The sequence below is a fragment of the Alligator sinensis genome, unplaced genomic scaffold (genome assembly GCF_000455745.1).
Source record: "Alligator sinensis unplaced genomic scaffold, ASM45574v1 scaffold1469_1, whole genome shotgun sequence".
Taxonomy (NCBI): Eukaryota; Metazoa; Chordata; order Crocodylia; family Alligatoridae; genus Alligator; species Alligator sinensis.
Window position 1 is genome coordinate 214,896 of NW_005842795.1, and position 15,882 is coordinate 230,777.

The 15,882-nt window shown below is 39.9% G+C and overlaps 1 protein-coding gene and 1 pseudogene across 1 annotated transcript in view; one reads left to right on the forward strand and one right to left on the reverse strand.

Annotated features, from left to right (window-relative positions):
* Window positions 1-5,095, forward strand: part of LOC102376241 — a 212,964-nt pseudogene extending 207,869 nt beyond the window's left edge.
* Window positions 5,096-8,248: 3,153 nt separating this feature from the next.
* The window catches only part of CDCA7 (cell division cycle associated 7), a 19,039-nt gene continuing 11,405 nt past the window's right edge, over window positions 8,249-15,882 (reverse strand). The window contains exons 6-12 of the mRNA XM_014525400.2: window positions 14,669-14,920; window positions 14,151-14,228; window positions 13,053-13,241; window positions 12,062-12,202; window positions 11,397-11,546; window positions 10,696-10,832; window positions 8,249-10,363 (exon numbers count right to left, since the gene is read on the reverse strand). Of these exons, the coding sequence (XP_014380886.2) occupies window positions 10,333-10,363; window positions 10,696-10,832; window positions 11,397-11,546; window positions 12,062-12,202; window positions 13,053-13,241; window positions 14,151-14,228; window positions 14,669-14,920 (978 nt within the window). The 3' untranslated portion in view covers window positions 8,249-10,332. The remainder of the gene's footprint in view (window positions 10,364-10,695; window positions 10,833-11,396; window positions 11,547-12,061; window positions 12,203-13,052; window positions 13,242-14,150; window positions 14,229-14,668; window positions 14,921-15,882) is intronic.

Genomic DNA, 15,882 nt, shown 5'->3' on the forward strand with positions numbered 1-15,882 from the left:
GGAGATAAAACCCAGCTAAAAACATAGTGGCTTAGCTCTTGAGAGCTGACTTTAAGAGGTCCTTTATACCCCCCTCTCCCCCACCACCCATGGCATAGCTCTATACTTTTAAGATATAATCACTATCAAGAAAGATATACCTATAACAGCTATTGTGCCTCACCTGTAGCATCATAGTGGACACAAGGCTCTGTAATTATCACTGTGATGTGGGTAGGTAAGATTAATCTCTGGTTGGCAGTAAAATCTTAGTTTTGCCTAGCTACCTTGGGGTTAAAAAAACTCTCTCTCACCTCCATTAGGATGTAACTGTGAACCAGTTAATAGCCTTTAGGTTCCCTCACTGCATAAACATAAAAACCCTTTTGGCAATGAGGACACATTTCCAGTCTTGCAATTCTGTCATGCCAGTTCATCTACCCTGGTTCCAATCCAGGTGACAGCATTTATGGAACCATGAGCATGCTGCTGCTAGGCCTAGCGCTTTTACAGAATAACCATGGCTTGATCCTCAGACACATACAGACAAAAACAGAATAAGAATTTAGAATACCCAAAAAAGACAAGCAGTCTTGATTCTAGAATTATGGGTGTGGATCAGGTAATCTCAGCTGCTGGACCTGCATCCAGTGTCCTACAGCTGATTTTTATCAATGTGATGCTGCATAGCTGAGAAATGACTCATACCACAAAACTAAAATAGAGAGATACTTGAGGCCAGCAGGCTCTCTCTCTCGCCACTATTGATTGGCATTGTACTCCTTATCCTACTCATGTTAAAATAGCTGGTTTAAAAAAAATCCTCTCCTCCTGAGCGAGAAAGGTCAGTGTAACATTGAGCCTGTTGGGTCATTTTGACTATTAAGTGTATTAATTATGCTTTCCCTGTAATGTTATTCACTTGCATATATATCGTTGTTCAGAAACTATCAGAGAGTTAATGCCTATTTAAAGTGACCCTATGAAACTACTTGTTTTTGACCCTTCTTTTCTTCTTTATTTTGCCATTAAAGTATAGTGATCTTCTGTGCTGCCGTGAGTTTAACTCATGGGCTCAGGCTCACTCCCTCCCTAGTGCTGTCTGGATATCAGGCTTTTTCAACCCCCAGTCCTTCCTCACAGGTAGGAAGCACATCACAACTCATTAGTAATTTACTGCTACAGTAATTTTTATAATTACTGCCAGGAGGCCTCATTAAATTTGATCTAATGAATAAATATTGTATTTTTCAACGTGATTACCAGAACAGCTTAAGCTGAGTGCCATAAACAATTATTTTCTTCAATACGCAGTATGTCAGTGACTATTGATTTTTATTTTGTAAAGAATTTGCTGTATTCATATCAACGGCTATTCAGTAACAGCTTGGCCTCTGAAGTATCAATTGTCAAGGAACAGATGGCTGAAATAGAAATTGGGGTATCTGTTGCAAAAAGTAAAATAATGCACATTAGAGAAAATGAATGGCTCATAACAGTATATTTTGAGGTCATGAAAGGGTATTCTAGTATGGTTGCACGCTCTTCTTTTCATACTTAAGAAAGCTGTTTATTTTATTTGCTTTGTTTTTGTCAATCAGTGGTATGAAATGATTTAGAAGTACTTGTAAGATACAAAAATACAGGTAGAGATGAACACTTGTGGGCAAACAGTAATGGAGTATATTTAGTTAGCTTTTACATGTAATTGATTTGATTAAACGTTCCTTAGTAACAGATTTAGAAGTAGCGAGTTATGGAGTAGACTATAATGTGAGGCAAAGCAACAAATTAATCTCTTTTACTTTCTAGCATCACTTGAGCTCATTTTTTAAAAATCCGTTTATTAGCCATTTGTAACATACAAAAATTATACAGGCCCACAAAATTGGTAATAATATATGGGGCAAAAGAGTTTGGCATGAAGAGCAAGGATTAAAATCTTACAGTGTTTATTATAACTGAAGAACTACTTAAAGACTATTTTCCTGGGTGTTTTTAAGCAATACATTTCTCACTCCATTTTTAAACAAAGCATTGCCTACTGCACAATTTCACTGTATCACTATGCAGTCAGTTTTTGTTGCTTGCATAAATCTTTCATACAGCAAAAAGCAAGCATACAAATAGTTAAAATAAGAAAATATGTTGATAATTCCACAAAAATTGCCAGGGTGACTCAGGGTAATTTGCATATCTGGAAGTACTTTTTATAAATTGACCATTTAAAATGGATAGTATTTATTTCACTTGTGCATTTAAGTAACACTGACGGAGTCTTCTTTTGTTTATCATGATGTAATGTGATACTTTCTACCAATCCTTTTACTATGGGACAATTTCTCATCTACCTTACACCAACTTTATGTGAATTGCCTTGAGTGCAGGTCCTGATTTGTAATCGTGTGATTGATAAGTGGTCAGCAAACTCCTGTCCTACTAGGATCATGAAGGCATTCTACTGTGCCTGTACAGACATCCTCTGCTGTCAATGAGGAGCTAATATGTGGCTCATGAAGCCCTGAAGGTGAAGACTTGCCCTACTTTGCTGCAGAGGGAATGTGTGTCATAGCACAGCTGTATGCCACTGATCCCCAGTGTTGAATTGGACTCCTTTGTGGACTGGTTCCAGCCCATGAGCCACCAAACCCTGGCATACATGATATAGGTCTTAGGAGGACTTATGAACCAAGTAGATAGATCGGTATGTGAAAAGCAGTACAAAGCTCCTCTTCCTTCATTGTAAACATAGTGGTTAGAGGAATTGCCAAGGACATGGGAAGCTGTGTTCTAGGCCCCTCTTAACGTCAGGGACTTTGAATCCATGCCTGTCATATCCCAGCAGCATGCCTAACTACCAAGCCAGGGGCCAAACAGTTTTAATTTTTTAAGCTGGCCCAATGTTTTAACTGGTGAAGATGGGAAACATAAGGCCAGACCAAGAGTAAATGAAAGGGAGCATAACACCATGGCCCAAGGAGGTGTGGACACTGCTGCTGAAGAGGGAACCCTGGGTGCCGATTCCCAAAGCTGTTTCTGCATTTTACCCACTGACTCTCTAATGCTCAATACATCACATACACAGATGTATCCGGAGTAATGCTGTTGTAAGCCACAGCAGTACACTGGATTACATTTATAGGTACCATGGGATGGAAACCTGACTCAGTGGAATTGATCTGTGTGAGAGAGGGGGACTGCTCTGTAATGCACAGGAGATCTGAAAAAACAAACAAACTGTGGCTCACCAATCACTAGCATCTCCCACTCCACTCTGTTTTAGCTGAATAGGTGGCAAGAAGTGTCCAGGACAAGTATAATTTCAGGAGAGATTTGACAGTGGAGAGAGAATCATTTGATGTTCCATAAGGCAGAGTTGGCTAATGAGCGAGGGATGGCACATGTATTGAACACTTGTGAGGTTTATTTTCCCACAATGCCAGTCAAGATATCCTGAAGTTTGCTGTGACCTATCCGTTAGGCTTCTGATGCCTCAGTGTAAACACATGCAAACTCCTGCACAAAGTGCTACCTAAGTGTAGGCTTGGCCTCTCTTTTAGGTCCATAGGACTTTTGAATAGATGGAACATCACGTGAAACAACCTGTTCTCTACTCCCCAGTACTGTTTATGCATTTTTTCCAGTGACATTGTAATACAAAGAATGTATGAACAACACTGGAAGCAAGACCTCACTGCCCATCCTCCCAGGGCAACAGCCACCTTGCTGAGTCAGGTTTCCTCTAGTTTGTTCTTCCCTCTGTCTTCAGGAGGCTTTCCCCCTTGACTGCCCATTGACCTATCTTCAACCCTGGCCTAGTGGCTGCCCTGTGATGTGGGAGGTTAAGGTTCAAGGCCCTCTCTTCCCCCCCACAGGGAGATGGGTCTAAGAGCTGGGTCTTTCTGGTCTCCCCTGTCTCAGCTTCTGGGCAAAAGCATTGTTTCACTTCCCAGCAATTAGGAGGCCCTCGGAGGGAACAGGCCTCCCGCTCCCTAGTCCAGTGACACAAGCAGGAGACTATTACACCAAATGCATCCCACAGCCTTCCAAGCTGCAAGGCCAAATTCATCTTGGGAATTCAGTGGCAGCTCAAGCAGATTCCCGCTCAATCCAGACTTTTGATAATCACCTCTCCCCACTTGTTGTGTATAGAACAGAGGTACCCAACCACCGGGCCATGGTCCAATACTGGGCTGCAAAGGGGTGGCTGCCAGGTCATGGCATGAGCCCCCTGCTTAGACCCCCATCTGTCCACCTGGGCAAGCAGCTTCTGCCACCAGCAGTCACATGCGGGGTTAATGCTGGGCAGCCCAGGGAGGGAGGCAGCCAGCTCCACGCACCCCATCCCGCTCCCGTGCCTGTCCACAGTATAAAACAGGTTGGGAACTGCTGGTATAGAACATGCACATCTAGCTTAGGACTGAAGGTACTGGATGGGAAAACAATGACTTACCTCCTACATGGATCTAGTTTTTATTTTGCAGTTTGACCACCTATAAGTATTACCTGATCTCTGCAATAGGAAAAAGAAGGTTGAATTGTGATCAGGCTTAAGAAACACGTGTCACCCAGGCCTGATAAAAGCTTGGCCACTGTTCTTGGCCTCTCTCTCATACTTACAGTTGAAAGCTGACACTGAGGAATGCTTTCTATCTTCCTCGAGGAGAACTGGCATGATGGATGAGTTTAGAAGAATGGTAGATGTGGTAGGAAGAAAAACTCCTATACTGCTTGCAATGTAATGCAGTTCAAAAATCTTGTTTCGGCTCTGATGCAGAGCATAGCCAGTAAGAAATAATGGCCTTTAGATATAATACAGGTAACAGTGGATATCACAAAAAAGACCAAAGAGTTTACTCAAGTTGCTAGAGAAGGGGTGTGTACCCCCCCCCCCCCCCCCCCCCCAGCAACACAAAGAACAATATAGGCTAAACTTCTGGTTGTGGTTGGGGCATGGAGTAAAGGGGCCAAGGTAAAGTGAGGGTTAAGTTTTAGTCTCAATAAACATATGTAATAAATATGAAAATCTTAGCAGGGTGTTAGTATTTTTTTTTGTTTGTTTAAGAGATCTTTAACTCTGCAGCTATTTCTGTTCCCAAGTTCCTGCTACAACTGATATCAACCTCACTGGAAAAAGTACAAGCATGTAGTTGTGGTTTTTTTTTTTTTTTAAAGCTACACCTGATCTCTAGATCAGCTAGGCTAGCTATAAATACAGGCCACGGACTTTCACCAAATTACATCCCTTCACCAGCCTAGTAAAGTGTGTTTGGCTAAAACTGATTTTATAGAGAGCTAAATCTAGAGCTATACAGATAAATGACCCCTTAAAATATGTATCATAAATAAAACTATACAACTGTCTTTCTGTAATGTCTGAACACCTCAGCCTTTTAAAATATTTATCTTCAACAGCTGTGAGAGAGGGTAGTGCTAACTCCCATGGGAAGGCCTAAAACCTTTCTACTAAAACCTAAAGCCTTTCTACTACCTTTCTCTTTAGGGATCAGCCTTCCTCAGAAGGGCCACTCACCCATGGAACTTCCTTTAATGTGTACATTTCTATCAGAACACTACATGCATCTAGGGATTCTGATTACCCTCATCTTAAGAGAAAGCAGTAGTAGGACCCTGAAACCTCTGCTTGTTAAAAAGGTGTATACTAGCAGGGTTCAAGCCCATAGGTATGCTCTGGTGTGGGTATTTTTTTTGCCTATGGCTCTTTCAACCCTTCCTGGTGGAGCTGTTCCACATATGTTGAATTCATATCTTTATGGCTGGGAGATGGCAAGGGTTAAGAGCCTGCACATGGAATGTGGGAAACTTGAGATGGCCAGTGTTAAGAGCCTGCACATGGAATGTGGGAAACTGAGGTTCAAGTTCCTGCTGTACTGACTTTGCAGTTCTTTATGCAAAATGGTACAGTCAACAGTAGTGATGAGATTAGCGCACTTTGTTAAAAGGCAGATTAGGAATTGAGGGACTGATCTGAATCAGGCAGCTATTGGATATTTGAGCAGAGGAAAAAAGAGGCACCGTTTCCTTGTCTATTTAGAGCTGAAGAGCTAGATCCAGCCTGGTCACATTAAAACATCCTAAAAGACCCCATACTCTAAAAACTTAAGCACCTTGGCCCAGGAGAGCAACCTCAGTTCTTTTCAGCTGGAAAGGCCTCTAAATTTGTAGTTGCAGTGTTATATCCATAATGAAAGTCCACCCCCTTCCCATCCAAAAAACCCCCATAACTACCACACGTATGCCAAGTTAATTAGTTATTAGTTAGCACAGTAGGGTTGTACCAGGAATCTTGGTCTCTTACAACTCACCTCTATGCTTTGTACATAATGCTGAAATAGTATATTGCAATCATTTCCATAAAAATGATGTTGGGGCCAAGAGACCCCACAATATTAAAAGTCCTCACTAGATTAAGTCATCACCACAGACAAATGCCATAGCAGGCATTAATCTGGTAGGGATAGGGAAAGGATACGCGTGCATTAACTTTCCTTACTTTCAAAAGGGACACAAAAGAGAACACTGGCTAAGCAATTATTTTTCTCCCAATGTGGAAGTTTCCATTTAAATAGGATGCAGATTAAGCAGAGTTCAAGAGGAGAGCTTGGCTTTGGCATTTTTCCAAAGCATTTTTGCCTGGTGATTCAGTGTTATCACTGGTATTCACATCACCAAAAAAGCAAGAGCAATAGGAAGTGTAATTTTTTCCCACTGCTAAATTCAGCTAATAAGCTATACGGAAGGTTAAAAAAAAATCTCTCTCTCTCAAGCAAGATTACAGTAAGAGCACTTAAATTCATTCAGGTTTGAGAGAGTCTCTATACTTAAAAGCAAAATACCACTAGAACTGGCAGTGCGTCTTAAACTGGAATTTTCAAAAGATTGCCCAGTGCAAGATGGGAATATTTTCAACAGCTAAATGAAAATGGAAGATACTCTATTCGTACTTTCCCTTCAGCAGGTTGCATGTTCCCTTTAGGATCGTTTTCAAAATAAATTTACCTATCTTCAAATTCTGTTCTCAAGCCAGAAAGCATCCCTCACCCTTTTTTAAACATTTACAAGAGCTTGCTGGGATGTTCCACACTTAACTGAAGCTCATACAAAAGCAGTTATGTTTGTCAGAGCCATCCCCAGTGACAGACAGGAGACAAAAAACACACGAGTGCCCAGTTTATAAAACAAAACCTAGGAAGTGACGCTTGACATAGGGCATTCCATCTAAAAAACTAAGAAGGTCAGTAAAATGGGTTCTGGCAGGTGTTACTTTGTTGTTGAATGCGTGATGCACATAAATTTGCTTAGCATGGACTTTTATTAATAAGAGCCTTTTACACCACTGCAGATGCCACTTTAAAAAAGTGAGAAGAACAAACTTTGTTACTGACATAAGAAACATTTGCAATAGGTATATTTACTGATATTAGAGTAGCTGCAAGGTTTACCCCCAGGTGTATTCTAGTAGGAGTATTTGAGCGTAAAGGTTACTCATGTGATTAAAGCTAACACACTATGGCTTACAATATAGTTTTAAAACTAGGGTGTGTGTGTGTGTGCGCGCATGTGTACGTACGCACACAAATTGGCAATTAGGCATGTGCTAATAGCAATATGACAAAAATCAGTATTACAAGCTTTGAGAATAGAATTTAATAAAAATTTAGCTAGCATAACCAACATCCTTACTTATTACAGTTTTCATTCACATCTATTATATAGAGCCCCATACTATTCATTCCCATGAAAAAGTGGAATTTTTTAAACTGTAATATAATCAGTAGTATACAACTTTTAGTAGTATGCTCATATCCTTACATATTTGTTTGCTAGATTTGTTATCACTTAAATCCTAAACTGTTGCAGTTACATTTATACATTTAAACTGTCTACCAATGGATTTAAGACAGCACCCCCCACCTTGAAATTTAATATGACATCTTCTGCTACTATAAACAAAGCCATATCTTGTCAAGTTCTCACCCTGTGAATTTTAAGCCTTGCAGATCAGTCCTAAGAGAAGCTACATCTTTAGGAAGGAGAAAAGGAACAGTCAGCATTTGAAATAATTAAGAAGATTTCTCTTCACGGAATGGCTCGAACTGAAAGCAGTGAAGGTTAGATGGCAATGTATATACATTTTTAAAGTATCTTTTGATGTTAACAGTAACCAAGCTACCATAACACAAGAGCAGCTAACAATCCGAAAGAAAGCCACCCTGCATTAAAATTAAAATATTGGAGAGGCAGAAACTCAAGCCAAAACTTTTATTATCAAAATAAAAAACTTTGTACAAAAGAGCTTCATAAATCAGACAGGATCTTTATGCAGCATTTGTTCATGCAACGTGACATGGGGTACTAATATGGCATACAATTTTTTCAGACATTCTTGTACAGCTTAGCAATCAGGAGGCAGATATGGCAAATTAGAAATCAATAAACAGTCATAGCATACACATCTCCAAAGTTCCCTCTTCATGAAACAGAGTACGAAAATCTTAAGATTTGACAAAAAGAAAATATTCACTCTACATAAATTTCTGCTAAATCTTAGCCTTAAATTGTATGTTCTCAGCTATGGCAATTACAAGAAAATACTAGGAGCAGGTAGAGGAAACATGATTTTCAGGAACAAAAAATGATCCACTTATGAAGAAAGTCTATTGGGGTAAGGAGCCTAACTGCTGTTTGCCCTGGGGAGGGAGAGGCAGGGGGAATCTAGCTTAATACAATTCCTCCTGCAGGAAGATCTACAGAATTGAGAGACTGCATATGGGCAAAGAAAACCACTGTGCAAAAAACACTACTGCAGTAGAAAGGTCTAAGATTGCATCTTCTAAATAATTTTACTTGGAATTTAACAGCACCTTTGGAGTATTACATTGTAAATCCTTATTAAACTAGTATGATAATATCATTGCAATCAAAAGAAAAAGAATTTTTAAATGTCTTCTGTGGCTTCTCAGATGTAGCTGATAGCACATTTCTTTCAACCACTTTTAGTACACAACAGTCTCTCTCATGCAGCATACTAGACATTTCCAGTTTAAGTCTTTGCCTTTAGCTGTACATGCAGTTTCTTCAAAGTCAGGCAAAATAGTTGTTTTGTTCAGAATCAAGCTATAGCACCCTGTGAATGCATGCAGAATATATGCAACCCATTACACCTCCACTGCCACAATATTTTTAAGGCCATAAAGAAACAGCTGCCCTTTCTGGTAATTTAGCATCCAGCTAAATTACACGTATGCAGGTTAAAAATTCAAAGTTAGAGCTATACTGCATAACTAGCAAAGTGTTTAATTCAAGATGGACCCCAGTCTAACTGGGCTTAGGAACACTAACTCCCTCAAAAGAAAATTCAGACTCCAGTTCTGGAAACCATTTGAACTGATCTTCTCAATAGAAATGCCGCATGTCTGTCTAACGCAGGGCTTTAAACCAGCCCTGTCTTAATCACTGGCTATGCACCAATGCAGCAGGAAACAACTGATATGATCAGCTCCCTGTACGTGTTAACTAGCATTTCCATCAGCATAGTTACCAGTAGACCTACACCAGTCTAGTTCCATTGTAGAGCAAAACATACAGGTGAACTGAAAGTTTTCAGCAACATTTCTTTCTTTTTGACAGGGGAGTTATAAGAGAACCAAAGTCATTTAGTTGCATTTCTACTCATTTTAATAACTCTGGAACCTGAAAAGTTCCTGGCAGTCTGAGCACTTTATAAAAGCAAATGCTAGGACTTTATCCACTGCATAGGTTATTGTAAAAACCTCTTTTATTCGCTTTCTGTCTTTAATATCACAATTTGCCCTCAAGTTTAAAGATAAAGTTTTAGCTTCTATTAATTACTTTCATTTGGAAAAATTAATAGTGATTTCAGTCCAATCCAAATTAGCTACTTTAAACATGCCCACAGTTGATATGTACATTTCCATTAAAATTTTTTAAAAAAAGTAAAGCCATTCTAAAAATATTCATTTCAAAACTGTAACTAAGACAGCCATAAGAACAGTTCTAACCTCTTGAAGCCCACTCCCTTTTAAGGGAGGAAAGGGGGGATGCATCTGAGTGATGTCTACACTGGCACTGTCCACATAATATAACTAGGAAGAGAAAGGCACCTATCCAACAATATTTAGAAGGAGGCATCACAATCGCCAGTATAGTACTCCATTACAATTTTTCCATATACAGCACACTTTGCTGAAAGCCATCATTCTTTTCTTTACCTGGAACCAGTGATCATCCAGAGGTTAAAGCAATTAAGTACATACAAAAGTTTTAAAATGTACACGACTAAAAATGCTACCAAAGAAGTTGGTCACAGCATCAGTCTTCCATTTCAAGTTCTTGTTTCAGGCTGTAAGACATAAGGAGGACCCAGTTTTAGTAAACTGATCTGCTTTGCTTTAACAAGATTTGGTTCCCATCTAATTTAGATACATTAAATGGAACCTGGGGACTGCGCATTAACAGAAGCGCAGAGCAAGGCAAGTAAGTACTTATACTACTTTTCATGTTAGCAAGAACAAACAAATTCTATTTCAAAGGTGACAAGATTGAGAACTAAGAGATTTACTCAGTACTTCAAAATAAGTCAGTGGAAACGTTAGGATTTCACCATTTCTTGTTTTTGGTCTTTTACTGAATCCACAAAACTGGACCATGCCACTTATAAAAAATAGCTATTACCTTTTTAAGTAGGCATGAACGTTGTCGTAGCCGTGGTACTTGGCCAGGTAAACTAGCACACCTGTAGCACAGTGACCTTCCCGTTGCCTACAGAAGCTACAATTGCAGATTCCACGACACGGTGGGCAGTGCCAGTTCTAAAGAAAAATAAAGAATTTTAAGGAAACAAATCCCAGAAATTCAGATATTCTTCTCACTGAAAGTGATCACTACTCAATTCCCTTCTTTGGCCATTGACCCAAATAGTTTTGCATTAATATTTAATGCAGTAGAGAGATATCTACAGTTCTTACTGGAACTACAAGAACCACCCCAATTTCTTATCCTTCCCTTCCAGGACTAATCATCTCTCTAAACAGCATTCTTCTCCCTACAGCACCATCACTGAAGTCAGCCAAAATGAAGGCACTTTGTTTTGCAGTTTCAGTAACTTAAATATAAATCCAAAGGGCTTTGGATGACCACTCAGCTTCTCTAATTGATAATTTCTTTAGTTGTAGTTAGAATAGTAACTACAGAAGTTCTGCAATACCCATTATGACAAACTATGTGACTGAGCCCTAAAATGTGTGCTGCAGTATTACAGGACATTAAACTTAGCTTCTCTACTGGAACACCTAACTATAGAGCAGTGATGCACTTCTGCAAATAGGCTTCCTGCTAAAATTACATACAATAAAGTGAAGTTAAAATTATCTTACAGGGTCCAGCAATGCAGTCCTGACATCTTCACCATATCTATTGCGAAGGCAAGGCCCACAGAACTGACCACGCACCCCTGTACAGTCTGGGTTACGACAGTTTGTCTTAGTGTCTATGGTTTTTTGCCGACATTGATGACAGGTGGAGCCCTACAAACACAAACAGGAGACATGAATAGTTAACAAGGCAGCACATTTAATTGCAATTAACCTTTTGACCACTTGGTCAAATGACTAACCACAAAAGCCAAGTAATTGTGTGTATGCTAGTGAATCTAAGAAGCAAAAGTTTAAACTGGGATAGCTGCCAATACCTATTTTAACATTACACATTAAGTTTATTATATTATTTGAAAGTCACTGGTTCCAATCTTCAGCACCTGTGATGAGTGCAAGTATTTGAACAGTTTTCATGAGAAGACAGAAAAAGAATTTTGTTAAAGACCATCAAGAAGAGAGGCACAAGAATAATTACAATCCCCAAATGCCCAGTTCATATTCTTCTACCATGGGAGTAGCTACATCCTCAAAAGCAGTGTGTTGTTTTGAGACAAGCCATTCTTAACGCACAGAAATTTGGAATTGCTTAATTCAAACCAAGTGAGTCTAAAAACAGTTATTCTACTGCACATAGTCCATATTTTACTGAATTGTTATATGCCTACCGATGCCTGGTTATACACTTTCTCTCGAGCAGACTGGCATATGCTGTTCAACTCTTCCTCTGTTATTTCTTCCACTGGACGTATAATATGTGGAAGAGCCATGGTACCACGACGGCCTCTCCCGGGACTTCTCATTTCCTGCTGGATGGGAAGGAATAAAAAAAATAAAATAAAATAAAAATCAAGCAATTTTTTAAAACTTTGTTGTTGGTAAAATTACTGTAAATCCCCACCCAAGAGGTAGAGATTTTTGGAGTAGTCTAAGGAGTTTAGGATCAATGGAAGTTGTGGGCTCAGTGAGAAAATGCTTTTGAAAAAAAATCTCAACTGCAGTCTCCAGCTTTAGTGTCTGAACTGCAACAAACTAAGACTGTGGATAGATGCTGCATGTGTAGCACTACAAATGCCTGGAGGCACAGCACAATGACAGTCTGCTGTCCCCTGCAGTGCTCAACTCACCATGACAGCCCACCATTAGGTGGGGGTGGGGGAAACAGAGGTGTGAAACCCCCTATGCCTCCTCGGTGGTAAAGCATGCTGCTGAACACTTTTCTGGCAACACTGCAGCACTCCACCCAGGGAAACAGGGAGGGAGGCTCTGCATATCTGTCCACCCCTCTTAGAGCTACATATTTGTAGCACTTCAAAGGTGCTGCAGCACTTCAAGCATTACACATACACCTCTGTCCATGGCCTAAGGTCTATTTTTTGTGGGATCCTTTTGCAGTGGAAAAAAAAAAAAAAGCCAATACCTCCAAAAGCAAGGGGAGAAAAAATGCTGTATAACTACAACCTCTGTATTTTCATCCTTTATTAAGCTGTCTGTAGACTGAATACCAACTCAGTTTGCATGAGCTCCTGTTTTTCTGAATGAACCAAAAGCACTTAACCTGCATTTATTTGAGAAACAAAATAGTATCTTAAAAAGTTTTTTCCAACTAATATTGTACTGAAAGAGATTAACCACCCCTGCCCCACAGATTATACCTACCTCCAAGAATTCATCAGATAGCCTTCTCCTTCTCACTAACATGTACTTATCATCTTCTTCCTCCTCTGGTAATGGAGAAGGAGGACCTTCAATCAAGGACCTAGATCTTGTGTAAGGCCGAGAACTTCGGTCTGGGTTCCTCCTTAACATGCTTCTGGGAAATGGGTTTTTTGGAGTCCGCTTTGGTCGCTGAAAGAAAAAAAAAAATAAAGGTAAACAAAACCCTATAATCAAGAAACCAAACAAAAGCAGAAACCTAGTTTATTGAAGGGGAAAACAAGCATGACTACTTTATTTGGAGTTAATTTGCTTTTATCATTTGACAAAGTCTAGAAAACAGATCCTTTTTGCAATTCTGCCTATGAAATATGAATAACAATAATTCACTTGGTAAACAGAGTGTCTATGAGAGACTTGCTTTATGGAATAAGCACAGATTTCACTGCTGCCCCCATTTTCAACATGACGTTGCATACCCTGATCCTCAAGTAAGGAAGTAGTGCTTTTCAGCACATTTTATTCAGAAAGACAGTAAGTATCCTCATTTCACAGTTGTGCAACTAAAACATATCGAGTATAAAGTACTTACTCAAGGTCATACAAATCACTGAGCCAGGAGCAGAATCCAGAAGTCGTGATTCCTAATCCTTTAACTTAAGCCCTGGGCTATGCTAGTTCATTAAGGAAACTGCTATTGCAGTCCTGATACACAAGGGGAGATGGACCCAAAATAGAATCCTGACTTTCAAAATGCTTAACAACACTAAGATCCAGCCTATGAAGTTGACCCCACACTCATTATCTCCATATTTGTATAAACATATTTACGCTGCATTTTACTTTACTGGCTTTTATTTGCTTTTGCTTATTGGCACTTTTAGGTAATGATTTAACACGTTCAGTTTTATAGAACGGCACATCAAAAGGGAATGGCAGAAATAAGGATGTTTGTTTTAACAGGTAATAACATTCTGGACTTTGATTTATATGGTCTATTATGGTTTTTACTTGAAAAGGTCTTTTGTTTTCTTTCAAATGTTAGAATTAGACTTGTTCAGATGTCTAGAGTGTAAACCAAATACATTAATTTGTACTTACCGGACTGATTGTTGACAACATTTTTCCTCCAGTGAAGATACCAGAGACATTTTGTAATTCAGCCATTAGTTTTGCAAGCTAAAAGGCGGGTAGGAAGACAAGAGAAGTAAGATACAGGAGTTTGTGCGCTATTACAGACTATTAGATGACAGCAACTGCCTGGAAATATAACTGCCCTATAGATAATGCAAACATTCTTTTAATTTTAAATGTCTTATTTTATGTCCAAGTGATTTAAACTAGTCTGAAAATTATTAGGATTGCAGCCTAGTAATCCTAAAACACAGAATAAGACTTCAGAATACACAGACATTTGATGAAGAATCTGCTTCAGTGCATGGATTTTCATGTGCCAGTAAGAGTATTAGTGCTCGAAATTCCTGTTAATGTATTCCCACCCATACAAATTCTCAATATATTTAATCTGTAAAGAAAGGAGAACTGCTTGGAAACTGAATATCAAAAAGAACTGGAAAAAAAGGAGAAATATGTACCAAAGAACTTTTCTAGATACTTACCATTGCTTTGTTTTCCTTTATGTTTAAAGCTCTTTTCTCTAAAAATGTGGAGCCCTTTTCTTCAGAGTCAGAATCTAAGTCTAGAGAAGTTTGTGTTTCAGGAGCAGATTCAACCTCTTTCTTTCCCCTTTTAGATCTTCGAAGTGGAAACTTCACAGCTACTTTTAGAGGACCTGGGGGTCTTCCTCGTCTCCTACGTGGCCGTTCATCTTCAGTGCTCAAGTCATTTTCCTCCAACGCAGATTCCAGTTTCTATTAAAAACCAAAACTCTAGTTTATGAATCGCAGTGTGCTGCTCTACAATTATTTACAGTTTGGCAGGCATGTTTGAAAGAGGATGCCAGTCTGCAGTCCTGGGGTGGGGGAGGTTGTTTGTTTGTTTTAGAGTTTCAGGTCCTGCTGCCTCCGAATCTGCCTAACAGCTTTTGTGGTTTTTTGCAGTGCTGTCAAATACATAATCTAAACACACCAAAGAAATGAGCTCTCAGTTGTAGTAGTTATCTGCTAATCTAGCAAATAAGGTGTCTCAGAGAGAGATACATTTTGAGCAGAGGGCCTTGAGGACTTGATCTTACAAGTAATTATATAGTTACAGAAGCACCATTACCAGGTTCTCAGTGCAGGATCAGGTCCTGTATTTGACAACTGTCAAAGATTTCACAGACATCAGGGCTGGAAGGGACCTCGGAAGATCATCGAGTCCAGCCCCCCGCCCAAAGGGCAGGAAGTCAGCTGGGGTCATAGGATCCCAGCAAGATAAGCATCTAGTTTCATCTTGAAGGTGTTCAATGAAGGCGCTTGAACCACCTCCGGTGGCAGGCTGTTCCAGACCTTGGGGGCTCGGACAGTAAAGAAATTCTTCCTTATGTCCAGCCTGAAACGATCTTGTAGTAGTTTGTGACCATTTGACCTCGTCATCCCTTGGGGCGCTCTGGTGAACAAACGTTCCCCCAGATGCTGGTGGTCACCCCTGATAAACTTGTAGGTGGCCATCAGATCACCCCTGAGCCTGCGCTTTTTCAGGCTAAAGAGCCCCAGGGCTCTCAGCCTGTCATCGTAGGGTCTGTTTCCCTGACCTCTGATCATGCGCGTGGCTCTTCTCTGGACTCTCTCAAGCTTCTCCACATCCTTTTTGAATTGTGGAGCCCAAAACTGGACGCAGTACTCCAGCTGCGGCCTCACTAAGGCCGAGTACAGGGGGAGAATGACGTCCC